The 26406-nt window shown below is 39.9% G+C and overlaps 1 protein-coding gene across 1 annotated transcript in view; it reads left to right on the forward strand.

Moving 5' to 3' along the window:
• Positions 1–26406, forward strand: part of PIGK (phosphatidylinositol glycan anchor biosynthesis class K) — a 102962-nt gene that overhangs the window by 70844 nt on the left and 5712 nt on the right. The window contains exon 10 of the mRNA XM_053392014.1: positions 6470–6545. Within this exon, the coding sequence (XP_053247989.1) occupies positions 6470–6545 (76 nt within the window). The remainder of the gene's footprint in view (positions 1–6469; positions 6546–26406) is intronic.

Raw genomic sequence — 26406 nt, forward strand, 5'->3', positions numbered from 1 at the left:
CTCATTTGACTGAAAAGGCTCATCAACTAGAAAGTACATCTGAACTTGTTCTTTAAAAAAAAATATCAGTGAAGATCAGAGTTGCATGGGCTTGTGATAAGGCGACTTGTCAGGCAGGTGCCTTCTTTTTAAGCCTTTAAATTATTGGTGCAAACTTTTCCATGCCACCAATTAAGAAACATCTTTCTGTAACAGACAATAGTTGATCTCTGATTTTAAATTCTTACCTTGTTTTGATTGTATCTGTGTATGGTTGGTGTAAATCACTGGTTTTTAATGAACAGCTGTATACAGTTTTTTATATATAAATAAATGATAGATGTTTTAATATTGTTTTAGGAACACTATGTTAGAATACATTCTGTTTATCTCTAAAGCAATTAAATGTGTTAATAGCCTGAAAGTAAATTGACCGATTAGGTTGCAGGAATGCAGAGCAAAGACATTAATGTAAATGTTGTTGTTGTTGTTGTTGTTGTTGTTTAGTCGTTTAGTCGTGTCCGACTCTTCGTGACCCCATGGACCAGAGCACGCCAGGCACCTCTGTCCTCCACTACCTCCCGCAGTTTGGTCAAACTCATGCTAGTAACCTCGAAAACACTATCCAACCATCTCGTCCTCTGTCGCCCCCTTCTCCTTGTGCCCTCCATCTTTCCCAGCATCAGTGTCTTCTCCAGGGAGTCTTCTCTTCTCATGAGGTGGCCAAAGTACTGGAGCCTCAGCTTCACGATTTGTCCTTCCAGTGAGCACTCAGGGCTGATTTCCTTAAGAATGGATGCGTTTGATCTTCTTGCAGTCCATGGGACCCTCAAGAGTCTTCTCCAGCACCATAATTCAAAAGCATCAATTCTTTGGCGATCAGCCTTCTTTATGGTGCAGCTCTCACTTCCATACATCACTACTGGGAAAACCATGGCTTTAACTATATGGACCTTTGTTGGCAAGGTGACGTCTCTACTTCTCAAGATGCTGTCTAGGCCTGTCATTGCCCTTCTCCCAAGAAGCAGGCGTCTTTTAATTTCGTGGCTGCTGTCACCATCTGCAGTGATCATGGAGCCCAAGAAAGTAAAATCTCTCACTACCTCCATTTCTTCCCCTTCTATTTGCCAGGAGGTGATGGGAGCAGTGGCCATGATCTTCGTTTTTTTGATGTTGAGCTTCAGACCATATTTTGCGCTCTCCTCTTTCACCCTCATTAAAAGGTTCTTTAATTCCTCCTCACTTTCTGCCATCAAGGTTGTGTCATCTGCATATCTGAGGTTGTTGATATTTCTTCCGGCAATCTTAATTCCAGCTTGGGATTCATCCAGCCCAGCCTTTCGCATGATGTATTCTGCATATAAATTAAATAAGCAGGGAGACAAAATACAGCCTTGTCGTACTCCTTTCCCAATTTTGAACCAATCAGTTGTTCCATATCCAGTTCTAACTGTAGCTTCTTGTCCCACATAGAGATTTCTCAGGAGACAGATGAGGTGATCAGGCACTCCCATTTCTTTAAGAACTTGCCATAGTTTGCTGTGGTCGACACAGTCAAAGGCTTTTGCATAGTCAATGAAGCAGAAGTAGATGTCTTTCTGGAACTCTCTAGCTTTCTCCATAATCCAGCGCATGTTTGCAATTTGGTCTCTGGTTCCTCTGCCTCTTCTAAATCCAGCTTGCACTTCTGGGAGTTCTCGATCCACATACTGCTTGAGCCTTCCTTGTAGAATTTTAAGCATAACCTTGCTAGCGTGTGAAATGAGTGCAATTGTGCGGTAGTTGGAGCATTCTTTGGCACTGCCCTTCTTTGGGATTGGGATGTAGACTGATCTTCTCCAATCTTCTGGACACTGCTGAGTTTTCCAAATTTGCTGGCATATTGAGTGTAGCACCTTAACAACATCATCTTTTAAAATTTTAAATAGTTCAGCTGGAATACCATCACTTCTGCTGGCCTTGTTATTTGCAGTGCTTCCTAAGGCCCATTTGACTTCACTTTCCAGGATGTCTGGCTCAAGGTCAGCAACCACACTACCTGGGGTGTACGAGACATCCATATCTTTCTGGTATAATTCCTCTGTGTATTCTTGCCACCTCTTCTTGATGTCTTCTGCTTCTGTTAGGTCCTTACCACTTTTGTCTTTTATTATGGTAATCTTTGTACGAAATGTTCCTTTCCCTCATTGCGAGAAGCAAAGCTACAGGGAACCAGGCAGAGGGCCTTCTCGGTAGTGGCGCCCGCCCTGTGGAATGCCCTTCCAGCAGATGTCAAAGAGATAAACAACTACCTGACATTCAGAAGACATCTTAAGGCAGCCCTGTTCAGGGAAGTTTTTAACGTGTGATATTTTACTGTATTTTTGGTTTTTATGGAAGCCGCCCAGAGTGGCTGGGGAGGCCCAGCCAGATGGGCGGGGTATAAATAATAAATTATTATTATTATTATTATTATTACTTTCATATCTCCAATTTTCTTGAACAGATCTCTGGTTCTTCCCATTCTGTTGTTTTCCTCTATTTGTTTGCATTGCTCGTTTAAGAAGGCCTTCTTGTCTCTCCTTGCTATTCTTTGGAAATCTGCATTCAATTTCCTGTATCTTTCACTATCTCCCTCGCATTTTGCTTGCCTTCTCTCCCCCGCTATTTGTAAGGCCTCGTTGGACAGCCACTTTGCTTTCTTGCATTTCCTTTTCATTGGGATGGTTTTCGTTGCTGCCTCCTGTACAATGTTACGAGCCTCCATCCATAGTTCTTCAGGCACTCTGTCCACCAAATCTAAATCCTTAAACCTGTTCCTCACTTCCACTGTGTATTCATAAGGGATTTGACTTAGATTGTATCTTACCGGCCCAGTGGTTTTTCCTACTTTCTTCAGTTTAAGCTTGAATTTTGCTATAAGAAGCTGATGATCTGAGCCACAGTCAGCTCCAGGTCTTGTTTTTGCTGACTGTATAGAGCTTCTCCATCTTTGGCTGCAGAGAATATAATCAATCTGATTTCGATGATGCCCATCTGGTGATGTCCATGTGTAGAGTCGTCTCTTGTGTTGTTGGAAAAGCGTGTTTGTGATGACCAGCTTGTTCTCTTGACAGAACTCTATTAGCCTTTGCCCTGCTTCGTTTTGATCTCCAAGGCCAAACTTGCCAGTTGTTCCTTTTACCTCTTGCCTCCCTACTTTAGCATTCCAATCCCCTATAATGAGAAGAACATCCTTCTTTGGTGTCACTTCTATAAGGTGTTGTAAGTCTTCATAGAATTGGTCAATTTCAGTTTCTTCAGCACCAGTAGTTGGTGCATAAACTTGGATTACTGTAATGTTAAAAGGTCTGCCTTGGATTCGTATCGAGATCATTCTATCATTTTTGAGATTGCATCCCAGTACAGCTTTCGCCACTCTTTTGTTGACTATGAGGGCCACTCCATTTCTTTTACGGGTTTCTTGCCCACAGTAGTAGATGTGGTGGTCATCCGAACTGAATTCGCCCATTCCCGTCCATTTTAGTTCACTGATGCCCAGGATGTCAATATTAATTCTTACCATCTCATTTTTGACCACCTCCAACTTACCCAGGTTCATGGTTCTTACATTCCAGGTTCCTATGCAATATTTTTCTTTACAGCATTGGACTTTCCTTTCGCTTCCAGGCATATCCGCAACTGAGCGTCCTTTCGGCTTTGGCCCAGCCGCTTCATCAGCTCTGGATCTACTTGTACTTGCCCTCCGCTCTTCCCCAGTAGCATGTTGGACGCCTTCTGACCTGAGGGGCTCATCTTCCAGCGTCATAACTTTTATATGCCTGTTGTTTTTGTCCATGGAGTTTTCTTGGCAAGGATACTGGAGTGGCTTGCCGGTTCCTCCTCCAGGTGGATCACGTTTGGTCAAAACTCTCCACTATGACCTGTTCATCTAGTGTGCCCTGCTCGGCATAGTTCATAGCTTCTCTGAGTTCTTCAAGCCCCTTCGCCATGGCAAGGCAGTGATCCATGAAGGGGATTAATGTAAATAGTTACTTCTAATGAATATATAGCCATTTTATTTTATTTTTTTAAAAAAACCTAATTAAAAGCTTCATTTTGATTTTTATAGCACCCTATAAAAATGCCTGTCTTGAAACTGATATGTGCGTGTGTGTGCACACTCACACAGAATTTTTAGTAAAGATTTTATTGCCGTCAGAAAAAAAAAGGAATGACAATTTAGAGAGAGGGGTATATTGGCTATACCCCAAATGCTGCCAGTTGTTCAAAGTAAATTGAAAAAAGGCAAAACCATATTTTCCCTATTAGTTTTTTGTTTATAGTAATTTGACATGTTCCGGCAGCTGCAGCCAAGTGCAATTTTCAGAATTTCTTCTAGTTTGTAGAGTTTGAAGATCATGGGAATGTTATTTGAAAGTCCAGTTAGTATTTTCTCCCTAAGCACAGTGTTTAAAGATATGAGTTTGAATAGAGGAACATATGTATCTAGTTGCTGGATAATTGATACTACATCTGCCAATGATTTTCCTGGGACTAGGTATACATAAGTCTTATTGCACACACTAAAAAGCAAAGCTTTATCTTGAATGTGGTGCCCTTCTGTCTGATACACAGATACACCTAGTTGCAGGCAACATTATTGAAGTGTGCAGTGGGAGATATTGATTTCCTAGTTTCCTAGATGAAGAGCATGGGGGCCATTTAGAAAATGAATTGCTAAACCCATGAAATGGTTGTCCTGATCTTTCAAGAATCCCCCCCCGCCCCGCCAATGATAAGAAGGCCATAGAAAGTTGCTCATATGCATGTTTTGAATTCTGCTCAGTCATTTTAAGTGTACATTCACCATATTTAAGAGGGTTGGGCATATTTTTTGAGTTTGTTGGTGTGTATCCTCTATATATACGGTACCTCAGGAGAGCTTAATTTGTGCAGCTGACTTGCTGGCTGGTTGTGGTTCTCATATACTGAGACACCACTAGGCATTTTTATAATTATTTTCAATATCTTCATTATGTTGATAAAATGGCTTTGATTTTATGAATAATCCAGAATGTTTGTGCATTCATTCATCTTCTCCCACCCACAGCTGTGGAAATTCCCTATACTCTGGTTGTGAGCGCTTGATTTACATAATCACTCTACTGTTGTTTCTTAATAACTATGCAAAATGCAGATCTTGTTGTCCTGGTAGGCTAATAATAGTTGGTAGCCAATCAGAGTGCAAGAATGTCTATTATCATGGCAGTTATTACCTTGAAATCACACAGTGGTTAGTAACATTACTCTGATTACTGCAATTCCAAAGTCCTGATTGGTGCTTGCATTTAAAATCTATAACCGTCCTAAAGAGAGACTGGTCTGGTGTTTCTTTTCTGAGTGGTAGGCAAATCCCAAATTATATACGAGGAAAAAATAAAACCCCAAAGGCACTGAAATAAGATTAGTTAATGAATGGACAAAGAAATTGTCCGAAGTGTGCTGTTCCTGGTTTTCATTTTCTTTGCATTGGTCTTTCTTCACTCCAACTAACTTGTCTCTCTCAAAGCCTTGACACTTGTATTTTACATAGAAACCTATTTTCTTGCCCTCCAAAGGATTGCAAATTTCAAAATGTTGCCACAATTTAGGGTTCTTGCCCACAGTCCTGGCACAGGAAGAAAAAAGGACTGAAATGTCGCTGGGACAACCCAGTCAGATGGGTGGCATAATAATAATAATAGGAGGGGTTTCCACTTTTAATTTCAGGTACTTAGACAGTTCAGTAGCTAAAAGATAGCCAAACAAGATGTAGAGTTAGTCACATGTTTAAACAAGCTTTTATTTTGGAGAAAAGGTAGAGTTATGAGATGCCTATCTGGAAAATGCTTCCGATCAGATTTGGGTTTGCACCAGTTTACTGCTGGAAATTGATTCCTCCTGGCTGAATTTACCAGCCAAGTATTATTTCCTTATGTCCTCTGCCTTCCTCAACGGGTCTGCATCCTAAAACACCTCTGTTCTTATCTAGAACATTTTCTAACAGCCTTCCAACATAGAAAATCAGTTTGGGGGATACACAATCAATTTCTATAAATTATCTCATTCACAAGTTTGTTGAATGTTAGAGTGCAGAATGCAGCTCCTTGCATTTCAATTGCCAGGGGGTGGGATGGGAATCAAATGAAATATGGAAACATGTTCCTGTGCCATCTCTCTCAGTAGCTCTCCCCAAGTCTCTGGGCTATTCAGGAGACCTGACCTTTGCAAATTTTTATGTGGAACAGAAAGACTTAAAGCTAGTATTATAGCTATGAAGAATTTAAACCGTGACCAAAAAACGGAGAGAGGTAGGCTCAAAAGAAGTGGATGGCATTCGAATATGTAATGCATTTAAAAATAATAGCTGTGCAATTTGAGATAGATTGGGGACTTGGGTTTGTATGCCTAAAAGCAAGTGAGTTGCCATTGGGTTTTATCTTTTTCCTAATTTTTACAGTGTCTCATTAAAATCTCTCTTTTTTTCCAGCCATGCTGTGGATGAAGTAGCAACGGAGGCATTAAAATATGCAGAACAACTTCCTGTAGCACAAATAATACATCAGGTATGCTGCTTTATTTCTTTTGTTAATACTCAAGAATACGTAAGGTATTTAGTTTTGGCAATAAAACACTTTTGGTAATCTTACTAGTTTATATTCCATTTAATATTTAATTGTACAAGAGCATATATTTCTATTTAGATAGCAATTTACTATTCAGAGCACAGCAGAAGAGGCTAAGCAATCCATACCCTGTAGACTCCAGCTTGTGTTGGAAACTTGAATAACTACTGGTTTTTGTGATCTGTTCTATTAAGAAAGGTTTGCATCATGCTGACTTGCTTACTCAAGGCAATGTACATCTGTACTCTTTGCTGTTACCAAGACTTAACAGGAAAATGGTCTCTGAACTTAGATGTGAGTAAGTCTCCAACTTGAGTACTTTTAATTTGCTCTCAGTTCAGTTGCTGTCACTGCAAAAAAGGAGTGTCTTGCATATAGGTATTTCATCCTAGTTGCTACCACAGTTAACTGCTACCCAGCTAGGCCAGATACCGCTGCTGCCATCTAAATGGCCCATTATCTACAGCTGTGGCTTTCAGATGCAGCTGTCTTTGAACATGGATAGATCAACAGGGAAAAAAATGGAAGTCCACCAAGCGTCAAAGTTGCTTAGAATTTCCTCTGGGTATTAATTATTATTGTAAGTCTGTTTCCAAATATCTTTGTCAATCAAAGTGGCTTCCTGCCGTTGAATTTGCTCGCTGGAGGCAATGCCAGCTTTAGCTTAAAGGAAACAAGGGCTTTATTTTAAAACTTTCAAGTGTACAGGCCTTTTCTGCAAGATGTTAAACCCAAAGGAAATTTAAAACTTTAGGCTGAAATCTGCACCTCCGGGAAGAATATCTGATGTGTTCAGAACATGGAAGATTGGAAATCAGGACCAGTTTGTATGTCAGGAACTCCCTTGGTGTTGTCAGAGCTTCAAATGACCCAGCAGCCTGCAAATGTCACATTTAAAATTCTGTCTTCATGCCTGACTCTCGGCATAAATGAATTAAACAGCAGAGCAGGCAGTAAGTCAATATGTTCTTAACAGTGAGAGTGAGCAATGAAACAGTTTGAGGATTGTTTGGAATAGGTAAATAGGAACTGCACAGAACAGTTCACCTAAAGGAATATCTGATACAGGAAACAGAATTAACCTTTAAGATGGTTGACCAGATGAAATGTCACAGTAATATTTTTACAGCACAAAGAAAGTAATACAGCCCCGGTGGGTTCGTTTGGCTGCTTTGTGCCATATTGCGATGAAATACTTCACTGAACAGAATCAGAAACTTGGTTTTCATGCATTTTGACCATTTCCTCGAGCAAACCCTTACTCAGATTACAAAATTGTCTTGGCAAAATTGTCTAATTTGACCTTCTTGCTTGGGTATTTTAGCCCAGTCCAATATAAAACTAATACAAAGCTAAATATTATAAAAGGAAACCTTTATAAAATAGCTGCTGGTTGAAATTGTGCCGGGTTAATTCATGGTGAGGTTCATAGTGGCTCCACAACTGTGGAACCCCTCCATGCTGAGATTTGTCTGCCTCTTCATTTTACTTTTTTAGGAAGCAGGTCAATACATCATTCTAGCAGGATTTTGAAGATGGGGTGAATAATTTTTAGATGGTTTCTTATAGCCAGCTTTTTTTAAAGCATTGATGAACAATTTGATGCTTCCTTTCCTCCTCTTTTCTGTGTATTACACTTATGGAATTGCTCTTACTGTATTTGATTCATATTTTATTGTATTGTTTCATATTTCTATCAGTGTAAACCTCTCCGGGGTTACTGGCGACGGTTGGTTCATAGAGCTAATAAATAAACTCAAAATTACTGAACGGAAGCCCATTTTCAGTGCACTGCTGAGCTTACCTTTTGTGTGGGATTGTGGCCTCCAAATCACCACTTTTTAAGTTTAGGCCGAACATTGCCCCTTTTTGTCATAACATTTTAACACTTGGAAAGTGACACTGCAGCTGGGTCTATGGTTAAATCATTAGCAAGCATACTTTTCTAATAAATCTGTACTGTGTTTGTTCGTTGTAAAAATCCATTATGGATCATTATTTTTAAGGTTTCCTCTGTCAAGTAAAGAACAGCTTTTGGGGCCAAACCCAGTTCTAAGCCATAGCAAGTATGTCTTTGACGAAACAAGAATTCCTATAATTTTATTTTGAAGAGTTTCCCTATATTTTAATACTTGATTTTAATTTATTTTAATTTGATATTGTAATGGTTCTAGGGGTTGCTCGTGCGTAAGCAGGTACCTATCTCCCCGGCTGGGTGCAAACACCTGGCTGGGTTGCCAAAGTGAACCTTTTTCTGTCTGGACAGCCACTCACCAGTGGCTGACTCAGTCGCTGGCAGAATTCGTGAGTGGGCGTTTCTTAAACTTCTTCCAGCAAAGAAGTTCTTTGACGCCTAGTCTCTGCCTACCCTCTCTGCGTGGAAGCCTTCTGCACAGGGAGGGCGTGGGCAACGGAGGACCCCTACACTCCCCGCTGGTCCCAGGCAAGGAGTCATGAGACCGCCTCGCCACTTCCCCCCGCTGCCCCCCTTCTCCACTGGTGCTACGCTGATTCTCTTCCCCAGAAGATGGGCTGCTCCTCCCGATCCCTGGACGCTCTCTGGAATCCCTCTGGCTTTTGCTCTCCCCCTCCAGTACTGATGGCAGTTCCCTGACAGATATTAATATTTTATTTTTTAAATTTTTTATTCATTTTTAACAACAAACAACCCCATCAAATTCCCAGACAAATATTGTTTACTTTTTGCTTCATGTAAACACGGTAGTATGATGGAAGCCTGTAGCGAGTTCAGTTCAGGTGATATTTTTGAAACATCTCTTCTCAGTAACCTTGATACTGGGGAGACTCCATTTCAGGACATTCTTTAAAATGAAGCTGTAATTAAGTCAGTGGCCTTGCTCAGCTGTTGGGTTGTATTTTCCTTAAACGGAATCTGATAACATCTGTGACCTTCTAATATAACATCACTAGAAATTGGGAGGAATTAATTTTATTGATTAAGGGAATGTTTTAATCAGTGTCAGGTCTACTAATTTTATTTTAATTTAAACCTCTAATAAATGGCAGTCATGTATCAGTATAAAATCCTTTTTCTGTGGTAGTGAGTTCAGGTTGCAGTAGATGGGTTACTGAAAGACCTATTTGGCAAATCTGTGGTGCATTCTTATCCCGCAGTGATTTGCCCATGTCACCCTTCCTTCCCCCATTTTTAAACCCTTCATTGTCATTGGAAGTCCATTAATAGGAACTCCTCTAGTTTTCTTTTTAAATCAGGAGTGGGGAACCTATGACCCTCCAGATGTTGCAGAACTACAACTCCCAGCAGATTTGGGGTTATAGATAGCTTCCATTTTGGAAACTGCAACTAGGGTGATGATAGCCCTTAAGCAAAAATAATAATTTATTATTATTATTATTATTATTATTATTATTATTATTAACCATAGCAAACATGGCCAATTATTGTAGTTCAGTAACATATGTAGGGCCGAAGATATCCCCCCCCCCCCCCCGCAACTTGTTTTGAACAAATAGCAGTCATGGGGTGAGCAAGTGACTTTGGTTGTACTGGGGCACTGGAAAAGGAGACTTTTTGCTGCCACTGTTTTCTGATTGCTCTCCCAGGCAACAGTTTTTCCAGGAAAACAAAGCCAGGGATGGGGAAAAAACTGAATTCCTAAGGCCATGGTTCTGATCTGATTTGCTATGCAGTTTTTAAAAATAATAATAATGAAATAGCAGGAAATCTTAATGGCAGATACTTATTTCTGTGGCTGTTTTGACTATATTAGCATTACACTCATAGCCTGAACATCAGAAATGAAGGGAATGATGAGTCATTTCCTCAAAGTTAGCAATAAATCAAGTCTAATTTCCGCAGATTAAAAAATATTAATTAATATATAGAGCGTGAGCTGTCAGTGTTCAAATGCCTAGAGATAGGACAACATTTGACCTAAGTCAAAAATCCTTTCACAGTCTTTTTCTTGCAGAGCTTGGAAAACAGCTTAGAACTTGATAAATAATTCTCTGCTGTAACATGGGAGTTGAAGTTTGGGAAATTCTGGTTGACAAATACCGTTAAATATACTTTGGGTTTATAGATAGCTTCCATTTTGGAAAATGTAATTAGGGTGATGATAGCCCTTAAGCAAAAATGGGTGATATATTCACTATAAGCATATAAGGGAATGTGTTTCTGGGAAGCTCTGCTCTAGCCTTGGTCCATGCAGAGAAGCAGTGTTTGATCTCCTCTTCCTTTGCCTCTTGGTTCAGACCGGCAACTGATGCATCTACTAATTACCTGCTAAATGGGGCTTGCTTCAGAATTGACATGTATAGGCTCTCAGTGTAAAGCATATTACTATTCTGCTTTAGAGTATAAACTTATCTTCGTATCATTGTGCATGTCTGTCTATATTCAAATGATGCCCTGATGCAAAATAACTCTGTTGGCACCTTAACAACTTGCTTTCAATATTTTAGGTGGTGGGCTATTATTTTAATAGAAGATCTTCCTCACTAAGAAATTAGGATAGGATTTCTGGGCATGGAATGCCTGTCTCCTAAGACTGAAGCACATGAATGGGAAGTGATGTCCATCAGCCTTGCATGAATGCATTAGTACTTGCCACTTTAACCTTGTCAGCATTTGCTGGGTTCGTCTGCTGGGAAGCTTGCATCAGCGGTACAACTCAATGACTGAATTTACTTACAATGGGAGATTGGGGGGGTGGGAGAGAGAGAGAGAGAGAACAGAAACAGATTTCTAAAAGAAATTATATCTTGACAATTCTTAACAGAGGTTAATTTGGCTTAAAGATAATCAGCCTCTCTTTCAAAGCCTGAATTGGGAATCAAGATTTTAGGTTTTTCTGGGGGTGGGGTGGGGAATAGTCACACTTTCTTCCCACTTTGTTAATCACCGACACAGATGGGTCAGAATACATTTGTTTACACATTAATAGGTTCGTTTCACTTCAATTTGTTGAAAATAAAATGGTGATTAGCACACTATAGATTTTTATTCCTCTCTTATAAAATCAGTTAAGGGTGTTTAAAACTTTAATCAAGCATGCACAGAGCTTAATGAGTGAACAAAAGCAGTACAGGTTCCAGCTAGATGGAAGCACTGATACGCTTTGGTTATAACAGTTAACCTGGAGGTAAAATGCTTTGGAAAAACTGATAAAATCCCCTGAAGAATTCAAACATCAGTGAATGAGAAATCTTATTCTACATTAGACATGATTTTAAAGTAACAACTGCTGACAGGCCATCTAAATATTTGCCAGCACAATGTTAGCCTGCTTCCCCCCTCCCCCCCCCAGCAAGCATACTTATTTTCCTAGAAACTTGTATGCTGTGAGATATTTTGCTTAAAACCATTTAGATGCTGCCTTTTATAAATGATTTCAAGTTATTGGCCCCCATCCAGCCCATTACTGAACAAGGTTCAGCCTTTCCAAATCCTCACGTGACTAGGAAATATAGAGCTGAGTTCTGCCAACATGTTGGTGACACTTTACTCCAAATCCCCAGCTGATCTCTCCCAAGAGTTTCATGTGCTGTGGAGAACCCAGCAGTGGCGATCCTGACCACCACCACCCCTTGCTTAAAAAAAAAAAGTAATTAACATTTTGCACAGCACTCCAATCAAAGTACTGACAGAAGTAGTTGTGGTCACTAATACATTGCAGCGCAGAGGCATTCTAGGCTCATAAACATGGAGGCTTCAGCTGCTTGGTGCTTCTCTGCTTTGCTCAACACCCCTTACCTGTCCTTGTGGCTTGGCCTGGTAACACTATAGGGGGACAGGTGGCACTGAGAAACATTAGGTACAGGCAGTGCTAATCACAAGAGAAGTGTCAAGCTTCCTTGCAGCTCCAAGACTAGGCAGGGAGCTTGCTAGACCCCTTCCCTCCTTCAACCTGATGCTGGCCTTAAAGCCATTAAGGAACTGAATGATTCACACAAATGGAGGGTGGATTTGGTGAAGGAATGGATGAGCAGACGGCTTGTTGTTATCTCTCTAAACCATGGTTTGTCGTACATTGCCCTTGACAGATTTACCTCTGTTAACATGGGGACTGATAGGCCTGTGTGTTTGGGGAACCAATGTGAAACTGCCACCGACAGGGTTTCGAAAACATGCTTCCCTAGAAACAATATTTAGCTGGAGACAAATCAAGCAGTGTTTTGTGTGTGTGTGTGTGTGTGTGTGTGTGTGGTCCCAAGAAACGTGTACCCACACAAAGTTTACAGAAAAGGAATGAATTTATTATAAAGCATTAAGGGTAATTTTAACTTATTTTTAAAGTACTGGGCAATCATAAGAGTATCCCAACATAATCACACTTTTAAAGAGTAAGAGTTCTAAACTAAAAGGGGAGGTAGCACTGATGGTAGAGATTGTTGCAAAGTTCTCTGCATCCCCAGGAACTCGCTAAAATGAAGGTCAGGCATAGATAAATCAACTATGGGACTTTGCATAAGATCAAGGAAGGAGGATTGTTCCTCATGGTCTTTTGCTTTACCTACTCCACACACACCCTTTATTTCATGGGTGTAGCCAAGGGGGTGCAGGGAGGGGCAGCTTCCCCTCCTAGATCAAGTAAAACAATAGAAATACTTAACTAACTGACCAATCGCATCAGTTCTGCCCCCCCAAAAGTCCTGGTGCCCCAACAAAAACCCTGGCTACGCCCATGTTCGAATTCACCCGTGCACACAAACTAGAGGTAACAACAAAGGCCTCGTAACACTTTTCTCTTTTTACTTTCATTAATTGGAGCTAAATGGTAGAGCAATCCTTCCTGGGAATCAGCTCACTCAGAACTTCCCCCCTCCACGTAGCTGGAACAAAATCTTCCCTTTGGCATGAATGGGAACTTTCCCCTCTAAGCGTTGTAGCTGCACGTTGGGGGGATAGGGTGATTTTACTTCTGATCACACTGGAGAGGAAAGAGATAAGTTTCCCCAGCCCGCACACACTGCATTCTTGGTAATGACCCCTCATTAATTGATCCTGTAATAATTAACTATCTTAATTACTGTAATTAGTAAATGTAAAAAAGAGCTGTAGCTATGCACACTGTATCTAAGCACATGATTACCTCTGCTGTCTGGTTGCCTCTCCTGTCTGGCCTGTCGGGTGCTTGGTTGGCTCCAGAGCCTCAGGCTGGATTAATGCAGGCCTCTGTCAGATTTGACCATAGCTTCCAGGCTTGAATGTACAAAGACTGAGCTGCTCTGGAGTCTTGGGCCAAAAGGAGTTGGACAAATAGGTGTCTGCTCCATCGCTCAGTTCTTTCATCTCTTTTCTCAGCTTCTGTCTGCTGATCTTGTTTTCTTCCCTTTCTCCAAAGGGTTGGCTCCATCTGTATGCCTGAAGGGTAGCTTGTGGAAATAGCCACTCAGGTGACTGGTCTAGTCATGTCAAATTTGCAGACTCACACAAGATCGGAGTTACTATTGAGTGAAAAGAATACATTGCCTGCCAGAATTGCTGAGGGCTCACATATAGGTTCCCCGTTTTCAAGGTGGTGTCCTTGCTTGAAGAACTGTCCCTGAATTTTTTCCTCTGTTCATGAAATTATCTAATCTGTCCTCAGGAACTTTTGATTGCTCCAGTGTGAATCATAATCATATTGGATGAGAGCCAATCCTCCCTTACAGTACTTGTTTAGATTCTGCTTTAGGCGCAAGCTCTCACCCTTTCTGTTTCTGTTTTACTTTCTTAGTTCATATTAGCTTAGTTTATATTACCATTTCTGCCCCTGGATGTAACTCTTTTCTTCCCAGATATTTTTTTGAGGCATGCTCTGAACACCTGTGAATTCAGCAAAGGCTGTTGTGAGATGTATACCATGCAAATCAGATGTTGTTAGGAAATAGCACAGGAGTTTCAGTGACATTTCATCACAAAAGCTACCTTTACCCCTCTCAGTCTAGCCAGTTAATTGGATCATCTTCAGAGGCCCTTTTACATGTCTCTCCACTGTCTGAACTGTAGAAGATAGGGCCTTCTCCACAGCGACACTAAGATTACGGAAAAGTTCCACAATCTATATTAGGGCAGTACCTTTATTAGGCCAATGAAAATGTCACAAAATACGTGTGTAAGCTTGATTTCACTAGAGCTCTTCATTACTGGATGGTAAACAGAGCAGGAATGGAGAAAATCAGCTGATAATGAAGCCATGAGGTTTACATTTGGTCACAGGCATAAGAGGGAATGTGGGAGGAGGTAGCAGAGATTTGAATGAGGTGCTTTGTGAGTTTCAGGAAAGAAGGAGCAAATGATAAATATTTGAAAATATAAAATCCAGCTGATGCATAGCTCTTTCTAGGTTATAAAGTGATAGAATATGTTCCAGCGGGGTGACTTGTGGTCCCCTGAAGTTGCTATACTCCAGCTCCCATTAGCCATAGCTAGTATAGCCAGTGATCAGGGATGATGAGAGATATAGTCTACCAAAATCTGAAACGCCATAGGTTTCTCATCTCTACTCAGTTGTGAGCACTTGCTCCCATCATCCTGATTTCTGTCTTGAGACTAAGATGGTGCTATTCCTGAGGGCCTTTGGTTTGTGAAATAAGATGTTCTTCATCTCCTTAATTTTAGCTATCTGTTGGTAGTCTGTACCTTTTACCTGGTAGCCATTTAATTCTAAATTATGGTGGATGTTTTTATCCCTTTTGTGAGCCATTTTATAGATTAAAGGAACTTTTCCACATAAAACACTAAGTCACAGTTTGTTTAATGAATTCTGAGTTGTTATGTAGATGGGTAAAACAAGCCATGGATTGTTTCTCTGATGTTTAATTTGCTTTCTGTTTGCTCTCGTATCATTCCTTTATAGTTTGACCACACCACCCCAGATATTCACCAGTCAAACCATGGTTAAAGGGTTCACACATAATGCCGAGCCACAGTTAAAACAAACACATGCTTATAATTCAACCCATGATTTCAGATTGTGGTATGTTGACAGTTAAGCTGTGGGCAGGGTTCAATCATAATGCTAGCCATGGTTTAATAAACCATGGTTTACTGTTATGTACAAACTAGGCCATGGTGAATGGACAAATGGTATACAAATAGTATAAATGAATATATTAAATTGTGTAGTTATGTAAATGAGGAAAGGACATATGACAGTTCCTTTAGCCATTTCACTTCTAATCATGGGACAAAACAGTCCCCTGGAGCTTTCATTCTGGGAAAGAAAATACAAGGATAATTTGGCAACATATGAAAGTTTCTTTAAAAAAAATTCTTAATCTTCAGTCGTTGTACAAATTGTACTAGGTTTTATTGGATTTTATTATTGTAGGGTAAAATTAAGAAAAGAAAATAGCTTGTTTACTTGAGATTTTAAAGTACAACGAGGAGGAAAGAAGCAGACAAATGAACAATTGCCCCAGTGTTGTTCATAAAATACGTTTGTTCCTACTTCTGTGTCCTGAGATGAGCACTTTGGTTTTATTGCTTTCTTTTATGTTGGCATTGTTGGGGCTTTTATTTTTCTCTTATCTCTAACGTATTGAAGTCTAATAGCTACTTATGTGCCCAGGAGCAGCAAGTGTCATTATGCCAAGTTCTGCCAATTCGTGTCAGTTCTGTGGGCACAAAATATCAAAGGGAATTACTACTACATGTGAGAGAAAGATAAGGGAGGTGCTAGAGAGACAATATCTGTGTGCAGAATTAAGCAGAAGTTCTGATCATATTGTTCCTAGTATATTTTGAAGCATCGAAAATAATTAAAATATATATTTCATTATCTCCAAGTAGCATTCGTTTCAGAGAGATAAATATATCCCTGTGTAGCACTCACGTTGAGGATCATTAACATTTAACATTTATTACAACCCAATCCTACAGGTGTAACTATATGACTAGTATCAGAGCTAAAGGTGACATAACCCATTAACAGATTCTCATGCTTTCATTGGGGGATAAGGGTTGCTTTTGGTTATTATTTCTTCATTAAGTGTTGTGCTAGAAAGGGATTTATTTCCTAGTTCCACTTTTAATGGAAATTCCAGACTGGTGGTGATTCCAAGTTAGTGTTCTTCACTGAGAAATTTCCCCCCCTCCTGCTGCCTTCCCTTTACAAACAAATCAGACTTCAAGTTTATTTCTAGAATCTCAACTAGGCTTAGCATTTCTATCTAGAAAGTGTTTCCTCTTCGCTCTGCTAAGCGTAGCTTGAGAGATGGGTAATAACTGGGTGTCAGATCATGAGGTTGGATGTACACTGCCTTTGTGCTCTTCTCTCTATAGCCCAAAGACAAACAAAAACTCACACAAGCAAAGTAGCCACTTAATGTTTATCTCTCATCACAAGATCCCCTTCCCTTTAATTAGAAGAATTTTTAGAGGCTTCTATTGAGTTATGTTAGAGACGTGGGTGGCGCTGTGGGTTAAACCACAGAGCCTAGGGCTTGCCGATCAGAAGGTCGGCAGTTCAAATCCCCGCGACGGAGTGAGTTCCCGTTGCTTGGTCTCTGCTCCTGCCAACCTAGCAGTTTGAAAGCACGTCGAAGTGCAAGTAGATAAATAGGTACCGCTCTGGCGGGAAGGTAAACGGCGTTTCCGTGCGCTGTTCTGGTTCGCCAGAAGCGGCTTAGTCATGCTGGCCACATGACCCGGAAGCTGTACGCCGGCTCCCTCGGCTAATAAAGCGAGATAAGCGCCGCAACCCCAGAGTCAGCCACGACTGGACCTAATGGTCAGGGGTCCCTTTACCTTTTTTGAGTTATGTTACTGAAACTTTCCAGGTTGTCTCTTCCCACCCCAGAAGTGTACAATAACTACATTTTATCATGGACACATCCTTTGATTAACAATAGGGTAGGCGGATTAGCATATCAACAAGGGGTTCTTGACTTGTTAAGAGATGGGCAGGGTAGTTCAAACCCTGAACAGTTATTCATGCATCATAATGTCTGTAATGGGTTGTATTCAATTGCCCTAGTTCAGGGCAGCAGTCACTCTGATTCTTAAATAAAACATAATTTGTAGTACTATTGACAAGCTGCAAGGAAATGCTTAAGCTCATTCCTTTATGGCATTGATCAGCACTTGAGGTATATATTTCCAGCGTTTTGAGCTGAAAACAGGGCATCTTTCAAGTAAGATAGGATGACTTTGCTTGGACTTTTCCAGCTTCCTAGAGAGGTCACAAGTGCAAGAAACATTGGATGCTTTCCTCATCCATCATCCGCAGGTCATGCACTCCCAGGTTATATTGTTGTCGGTCTTCTTGTTCTGTTGTCTTCATTGGTGCCAAAGAAATTCAAGTGTACATTGAGCATGACAAGCTAGCTCTCTAATGTAGCTTGTGCTATATGGCATCAATCAATGTCAGTCACTAGTTGTTACGCTCAGTGTGGGAGGGCTTCTATGTTATTGTTGCTACGGAAGATATTTGCTTTTGCAAGTTACAGTTTGTAGTAATAGTTAGATTGTTGCATTTCCCACTTAAAATATGAATCCCAGGGTGCATACACAAGTGTTTGATGCATTTAAAAGTTTTTGGCTACTGAGCCTAGCGTTCTCAATGAGTACATTTTGAAGGTAGTTCCATTTATTTATTTTTGCAAGGTGTTTGGTCTGTCTGATCTCCTCGTTCCATGACCAGTTAAGTTTCTCTGGAACTCTAGGAACTAAAATTTCCAGGCTGCCTTGAAGGATGCTGAGGCAGATGAACTTAATTTAAACTAATTTTTGCTGCTACCATTCTTCAAGAATGAGAGGTGATACTTCTTATAGAAGCATGTTTTACCTTACCTTGTCAACATATTCCAAAGATTTTCAAAGCTAGATCAGGTGTCAACCTTACTGCCTAGTGCTGTTAGATTATACTGATGTTATTCTCTACATTTCAGATTATCTCTCAGCTTTCTTTATTATGAATAAGACCCAAACTGGGCGTTTCCTGACTGAAGCTTGTTTTCCACTCAATCCCCACAACCTCTTTTTCTGCTTTTGGAGGAGCAAATATGGATGACAATCTCTCCCTCTCCCTGACGCCACCCAGAAGGGGGGATATATTGAATAGCTGGGGGAGGGAGGGCAAAACACACCAGAAATTAATTCACATTTTTCATAAACGGCTTTTCATGGAGAAAAATGGAAAAGTTGCAAGCATTTCTGTTGAACATCTAGTTTACCTGTCAGTCACATGTCTTAAGATTCTACTTCCCAAGCTATGCTGCTTGAGCTTCATTTTCCTCTCCTGTATCCCACGAGGAGTGGTTTTTCTTTCCTCATTCTTTTATCCATCCCTGAAGTAGGCCATAGACTCAGCAGAAACTCCCCAGTCTGTTGGGACTAGATCGCCAAGCTTTTAAAAGCTTTTATTTAACTAACCCTATTCAAATTTCCAAAAACTTTCCATTACAAGAAAACGGTGTCTGAGAAATTCTATTAAAAATAAGGTTTCCTGGAAACCTCATTTGAAATAATCTTAAGTAGACTTTGTTATATGTTACCATAAAATTGGAATTAAAGCATAGTAATTACTCTTTTGTGTGTGTGTGTGTGTGTGTGTGTGTGTGTAGTCAATTTTACAACTAAATGACCTTGTAGGTGCAATTATCATTCTGTCATCAATGTAAGGTTCTGGCCTCAGCCACTTGCCATTTTAAATTGGCAGAACTGCACCATGGTCGACACCTACAATTCAGTAAGGATGTTCTGTAATGCTATAATAATTCTGTGGCATTTAATATATATTCCAGCACGTAGTGTTTCATGGAGAAATAACTTTGTACACTAGAAATCTCTGGCAGTAACCTACATGCTCGAAAAGCTTGTAGACTGAGTTTTGGAGCAAACTCTCCTACCCCCGCAATGATAGAGTATGGCTCTGGGAAAAAAAAAAAGCAAAATAGTAATTTAAAAAGAGAGTGCCTCTAAGTATGTCCAGAAGGCCTTTTCTTCACAGCACCGGGTAATCTCTGCTGGCTCACATGCATCTCAGATTAGAAACATAGCATTTCGTCAAACTGCAGCTTCCAGGCAGATTGGGGCTCTGGCATCTCTGTAAGTAAAAATGAATCACTGTACATTGCCTAAGAAACTGCTAGTGCTGTCATGTCTTCAGAGTACAATGAGGTGTAGCTAAAGTTAATGTGAGTTTCTGAGATTTCCCCCTGCTGCTCTTTCTTTTTAAGACCCTTTTTTCTGCTTATTAGATATGTTGAGAAGTGACTTGTGAGTAATACTGATTGCTGAAATAGGTCTGCATCTACTTTGACTTGGCTATTAATTTATTTGTTTAAGTATTTATAAAATACCAGGTAGGTGTTCAGCAATATAACAAGAAAGCTAAACAATTAGAAGCAGTATAAAGCAATTCTTTAAACCACTGGCTACTAAAGAACATTTTAAACAGCTGCATAGGTCTATGACAGCAGGCTTGAGGTATTTTGGTGCAATACCTGGCAGGTATTTTATGCATAGTCTGCCGTAGTAGAATTTTTCCCGTTAAGCATATAATTTACTTCCTTCCTCCCCTCTTTATTCTTTGCTCCTCTGAGACTCATTATGCTACATTTGTCCACATTCATCTGCATTTGTCATTTGTTAGCTCAAGCTTTTGCTTAACTGTTCTCAAAGTCTCTGCATCTGTCTGCAGAATTGCTTCTCATTTATTTGCTGTTTCTTCATATTTTGAATCAGAATAGTGAATACTATTTAGGTCACTCCAGCGAGTTGTTTCCTGTGGGAATATGAGGAATAGGTTTCCTGGTGCATAATAGTATGCAAATAATGTCCTCCTAAATCGCATAGGAATAGACTCAAATATATGTGCCAGTGTTAATGACCTTAATAGCTTTGACAGCTTCTTAATATACCATGTGCTGTTGTAAGCATGGCATTGGAGAGATATATGCCTAGCGTAGCTGAAGGCACAGGAATCTATTTCAAAATTTATTTAATACTGAGAATTTAGTATGTCAGCAGCATACTGTACTCTGTACAGAAGTGTTAAAGCCAGCAGTCGGTCTGATTTACCTCACTAGCATAAGCCACAGGAATAACATTAGGCACCAATAATAATGCTGAAGATACCTATCACATTAGCTTAGAGCACTTTAGCTGGCTTTTCTGCTGGTGTTCTCCCATGAATGGAAATTAGATTTAAAAAAAAAAAAAATCCACCTGATACGATATTCTACACTATTTTTCTAATGTTTGAAGTTGTGTTTTTTTAAAAGTTATCCTTAGAAAGCAGTTTTAGACATGTTGTTCTCTTTCAAAATTCAGGCCACTGCTGTTATGTTTTGCAAAGCCTTGCTACCAGTGGGCTTTTCCCAAACTTCGTTTTCTTCACATTAACTTACATTTCTGCTGAACAAGGATTATACTAAATGCAAATACATTTTAGGGAGTTACACCTACCATCAGGTAAAATTTGCATAGCTAAAAAGAGATTTGACTTCCTTCTCTTGTTGGCACCCTTGAACCCTACACTAGAGATATATGATATATTTAAAAAATTGCCCCAAATGTGGCAGTGATGAGCTGGGGTGAAATTGTTTCCTCCCCCACTTAAGCAACAGAATGTTGAGAATGCCAAACGTGATGTGATAATTTCACATTTTTTTCTTAGCTATTCAGACATTTTAAAATATTTTCTCCTAGAACAAATTTAATTGATGTTGTTCTTTCCCCATAGTCCAACACACACAAAAAAAATGTTAGTTTGAATGCACTACAGGGTTTTCAGGCTAAGTAGGTGTGCTAATTAAGTAGTTGACATTTTTCATATCATGGTGAGAAAATTTGCCTAATGGCTTAGAATAATATACTGCAGAACAGATTTATTCTATTGTTAATTATATCTATTTACAGATATCAGTATGAGGTGTACACAAATTAAACACAGAGTGCCTTTTTAAAAGTATTTATTAGTTCTGGAATTGTCGCCTGCATTGCTGCAGTTCCCCTTTGCAGTTTCTGTTAATTGTTCAGCCCTACAGAAATGATTTGCAGAAATATTTTTTCTTTAAGTGTTTTTCTTCACTCTTTAAAAAAGAATAATAAAGGCATTTGAGAGGAACTCACATGTGAGCAAAGTGAATTCCAGATAAATTAGGGGCTTGTGTTGATAGCGTTGGGAGAACAGACCCTTAATGTTATAGATTCAGATTTTAATACAGACCTGATTCAGACATAATGAGAAGCCACACTTTAGTACTATATGGACATATTGGGATGAGTCTTAGGCTATCTTTCCCTCTTGCCATCTTTCGCATGTCAGAGATCAGTGCCAATTTTAAACCACACTTCCCAATGACATTTGAATTAAAGGAACTGTGTCTTGTTTAAACCATGGTTGGGGAACCCATGACCACCCAGATATTGTTGAATTCCAACCCCCATGATTCTTGACCATTGGCCATGCTGGTGTCATGATGCTAGAGTTTGACTTCCCTTACTTTGAGGGGTGAGGCCAAGGATTCAGAGTGGAAGAGGGAATTGGCACCAGGGCTGGCCCTCAAAGAACCTAACCTACTGGAAGCACTTTGGTAAGAAGGGCATAACGAGCCATTGCCTGTCCAGCCCTCCTCTGACTTACATCTCAGAAGCTTCAGTGCAACTGGAATCTCATTTGCTCTATAGGAGTTAACATCTGCTGAAGAAACTATGGCTTGTTTAAAATCCATCGTTTGAAGGAGGCCCAAGAGCCAGACGTTCTGTGTTCTGCATGTGGTGCATGTAACTGTATACCGAAGGGGATGGGCAGAGAAGGAAGTACACATGTTGTTTCTATATTTACAGTGCAACTGAATGCACACATGAATGTCTTGTCTGGAGGCAATTTGGAGGCTCCAGGGGAACAGTATCTTTCAAGACTGCCATAAGTTCCCATGTAGTAAATGCCAGAATATTTTCCTATTCCTCTCCAAAAACAGTTTTTGAACTTGAGATGTAGAAATATATCCTGAATCTGCATACTAGGCTTCTTTCTTTATCTTTATCCTGTAAACAAACAGAAAGTGCCAAGCTTCTTTGTGGCTGGTGTGATCCTCATTACATAGCTAGCATATAGCTGATTTGACATATTGATAGATGAATTGTTCCCAAGGTCCAAGAATCCCACACTGTATCATGGAAGTCCTCGGGATTCAGTATTCTCTCTCAGACAAGAGCCCACATACTTTCTTAAGCAAACCATGCTGGTGTTAATGACCCCCTCTTTCTTCTTATTAATGTCTAGTATTCATAGTGTTTAGTTTCTCATTCATGGCTCTGTGTCAATCAGGCTGACCCCAACTTGGTTCCCTCCAGATGTTATGGACTACAGCTCATTTTGTCTTTGGCCAGTGGCTTTTCTGGCTGGAACTGATTACAGTTGTGGCCCAAAACATCTGGAGGACAGCAAGTTGGAGGGGGCTGGTGTAAACAGTAATTTGTAGCGGTAAAAAACTCTTTAAAGAGGCATGGGAGGGGTGTTTTTGCTTTTGCTAATGTTCTCTAGTTTATAATGCCTTCATTTGTCCCAAGGGCAGGACAAAACAGTAAAATGTAATTGTTACCTACAGACCTATATTGATGAGAGAGAGTACTGCTGTCATATAGGGTGTGTGCATGTGTGTCTCCGTATATTTGATTTATATTTTACCTATTTAATTGAGAAATCATTAGAATTGCTGCTCTGGCATTTTACTATACCGAAGTGCAGAGTAGTTCCAAGTAGATACATGCATTAATCACACTTTAACCATCATGTAATGTTAATGAGATGGTATGCTGGCAACTTTCCTGTTGTTGTTTATCCTTCTATGGTCTCCTGTAAGGCTGTGGTCATGTGACACACAGGCCCATCTTGACAGAGTTGATGAATAGAGAGGGAGAGAGATATTGGCAGGCTGCTCACCAGGGTTGCTTCCTCTAGCATTGTTTTCCTAAATAATTCAGAAAGGCTGGTGTTTTCATCAAATTATTTCTGTTTTCAGAATGAATAGGAATGAGGAAATGAATAGAGATAGGTGCAGTTGAGAGTCTGTGTTGTAGAACAGGCAGAATAACATTGTTTATTGCATAAATGTCCCCAGATTTATGCCATGTTAACTTCGTTTGGTTTTCCCCTGTTTTTTTTGCTTGGTGCTTTTCTGTTGATCCTGAGGGGACTATATTTGCTTAAGTAGACAGTGAATCGAGTACATAATTGCTAGACATTCCACATTGTCCTCCTGAGATGTCTTTTCTTTCAGACACGAAGAGACATAATTACTGTTAGCGCAAGCCCCTTGGTGGGCATAAGATACTGTGTAGGAGAGGTGTCATTGATCTCTATATTTTATTGGCCCTTCTATAGAAACTTTTGCCGGATCATTGTTTCCCAAAGTAATAGTAGTAGTAGTTTTAAAGTTAGACCAGGTACTCAAATTAGAATTGGAGTGGCTTGATAAGGAATATTAGAGAAATGGATGAGGAGTAGCAGTGTATGGAGGACAAAGAGGAGAAACCTGGCAGGTATAACCAGTGAGTTTCCTAGGCTTAACAGGGATGGAAACTTAAATATGGTGGGTACCTGGTTCATGTTGGCTCCAAAGAAAGATAAGACCCCAAATAGTTATGCAGTAAACATACCAGAAGGCACACAGGAGGTAGAGAAAAGAATAGACAAGAAAGATCAGAATTTCCCCTCTAGTCTGTCTCCTTCACCTGTTGTGAATTATCTTACGTTTTCACTTGTATGTATTTTAATTGCAAAATAATTCTAGTTACAATTTTGCATTTTAAATAGATTAAATAGGCAGCTCAGCCAACTATATCACAATTCAAATGCACCCCCCCAATCAAAAAGGATTTCCATTAAATTGTCCTAAAATTTGGCTGTTTTATTATGTGGAATATTATATATAGTTGTTACAAAACAATAGTTTGGACAACATATTTTTGAAATTTTACTTTATTATCCCTTCTCACAAAACAAACAATGCATTAGCATTACCAAAACAAACACCCTCCCCCTCCTCACAAACCTCCCTGTAGCACATGTGAACTAACACATTATGGTAAAATATGCAAGCTTACAATTTGTAGGATTTTTGGGTCATGTGGGAAAAATATTAATAAATCCAACTATCTGCTAATAACTTAATCCCCTTTCATATCCACAGTACGATTAAAGTCCTAACAGAATTCCGGCATAAAAGATGCATGTTAATCTATGAAACAATTTGGAGCATTTTTGTTTAATCCCTCCATTTCTGCTTATTAACCAAAATGTCATAAAGACTGGCATTCAGGTTGTAAACATCCCTTTGACAGTCACAAAATTTAGGCAATGAACTTGAGAAACCTTGTCTATGCATAGTGGGCCTGACATTGAAAGCCCCACTGATTTCTCTGGCAAAGGTGGCTTCTGAGCGAGAGTGAGAGAGAGCTTCTGTACAGAAGTGGCTGGGAGTGTAGCTGTCGGCTAGGATATCTCTCATTAAAATTTCAACCTAGAGCCAGAGGCAAGCTGCTATCTCTGCCTCTCACCCTCCTACCACTAGGGTAACAATGTGAGCCTACCTTACAGTGGGTTGTTGTAAGGATTAATGTATAGAAGCATTTAGAACAATGCAGTGGTGGCTCCATTCCAGTGGTGGGCAGAGCCAGAAGCAAAGGTTACTGGGGCCAATAACCAATGTGGGTTTTAAGTTTTAATGCTTAACTTTGTATAATAGGCTGCATACTAATCACACAAAAGCTAGAGGTTTCTACACCACACCAAGCATCATTGGAGAGTTGGGCCATGTCCTTGACTAGATTGTACCACACATATTTATAAATTGCGACTCTTGCATCCTATATTGTGCTGCCTCTGCATGGATCTTTTTGGTTAATTGCATTTGCCCAGGCTTCAGCACAGAATTTTAAAGCCCATTTTCAGAAGTCAGTTTTCAGTCTTATTTCTGTTGAGTCAATGTGAATAAAATCTATATTGGAACCTTATTAAATCTGCAGAGTGGCTTTTCTGCCTGTGAAGTTTGTATGCAAAAAGCTGTGATCTTAACTTTTTATCCTGATTTTGCTATTCTTTAAATTAAAAAAAAATGAACTACTCGCATGCCTAATTGTTGCTTTATCTCTAGTACATTTTCTTTATCATTCTTTTCACGCAATGCATTTTTACTCTAGTAACAACATGTGCGCTGCGCTTTATGAAAGTCACTCGCTGGAAACCTTGGATATTTTCCACAGGGATCCCTATAGACCCATCCAATTTGAAAATACTCCGTTTTATCCTCTTCTTAATTACAATACGCAGAGCGGGATTCTGTTAACTGTTTAGAAGTTCCACAGAGTAATGATTCTATCCCAACTATAAAGAGTATGACAGAAAACTATTCACAGTTGGAAGCCAGCTGTTGCCTAGCTACCTAGCTTTTTAATTCAGAATCTCCTCCAATTTAATAATACCCAGCCCTTAAGCTTCTAAATGTATTTGTTCATGACTCACCGTACCATTTTGTGCATGCTTTTCACCAGTTAGCATCAATTACGATGGGGAAAAGAGAGCATTTACAAAGGGGTTAATGTGTGGTGTAAATCCAAAAACTAGGGGAAAATGCAGACAAGCTCCAGTAAAGTTGCAACATGGGTACCATGCCAATGAAATTGCCAGGTGGAGAATTAGTTGGAATTAAAACAGCCATGGATGTAGTTTAGCAGGTGTCATAGAGCCTGCTTGTCCCGAGGCGTGGATGCCTCCGTTTATCTTGTTCACCACGAGGCATTTATGTTTCATTAGAAAACGTGAGGGTTTGGTTACTGTGCTTTAGCACTGAGGCCAAAATAGCCTTGCTTGGAAAGAAAGAA

The sequence above is a fragment of the Podarcis raffonei genome, chromosome 6 (genome assembly GCF_027172205.1).
Source record: "Podarcis raffonei isolate rPodRaf1 chromosome 6, rPodRaf1.pri, whole genome shotgun sequence".
In the NCBI taxonomy this organism is placed as follows: Eukaryota; Metazoa; Chordata; class Lepidosauria; order Squamata; family Lacertidae; genus Podarcis; species Podarcis raffonei.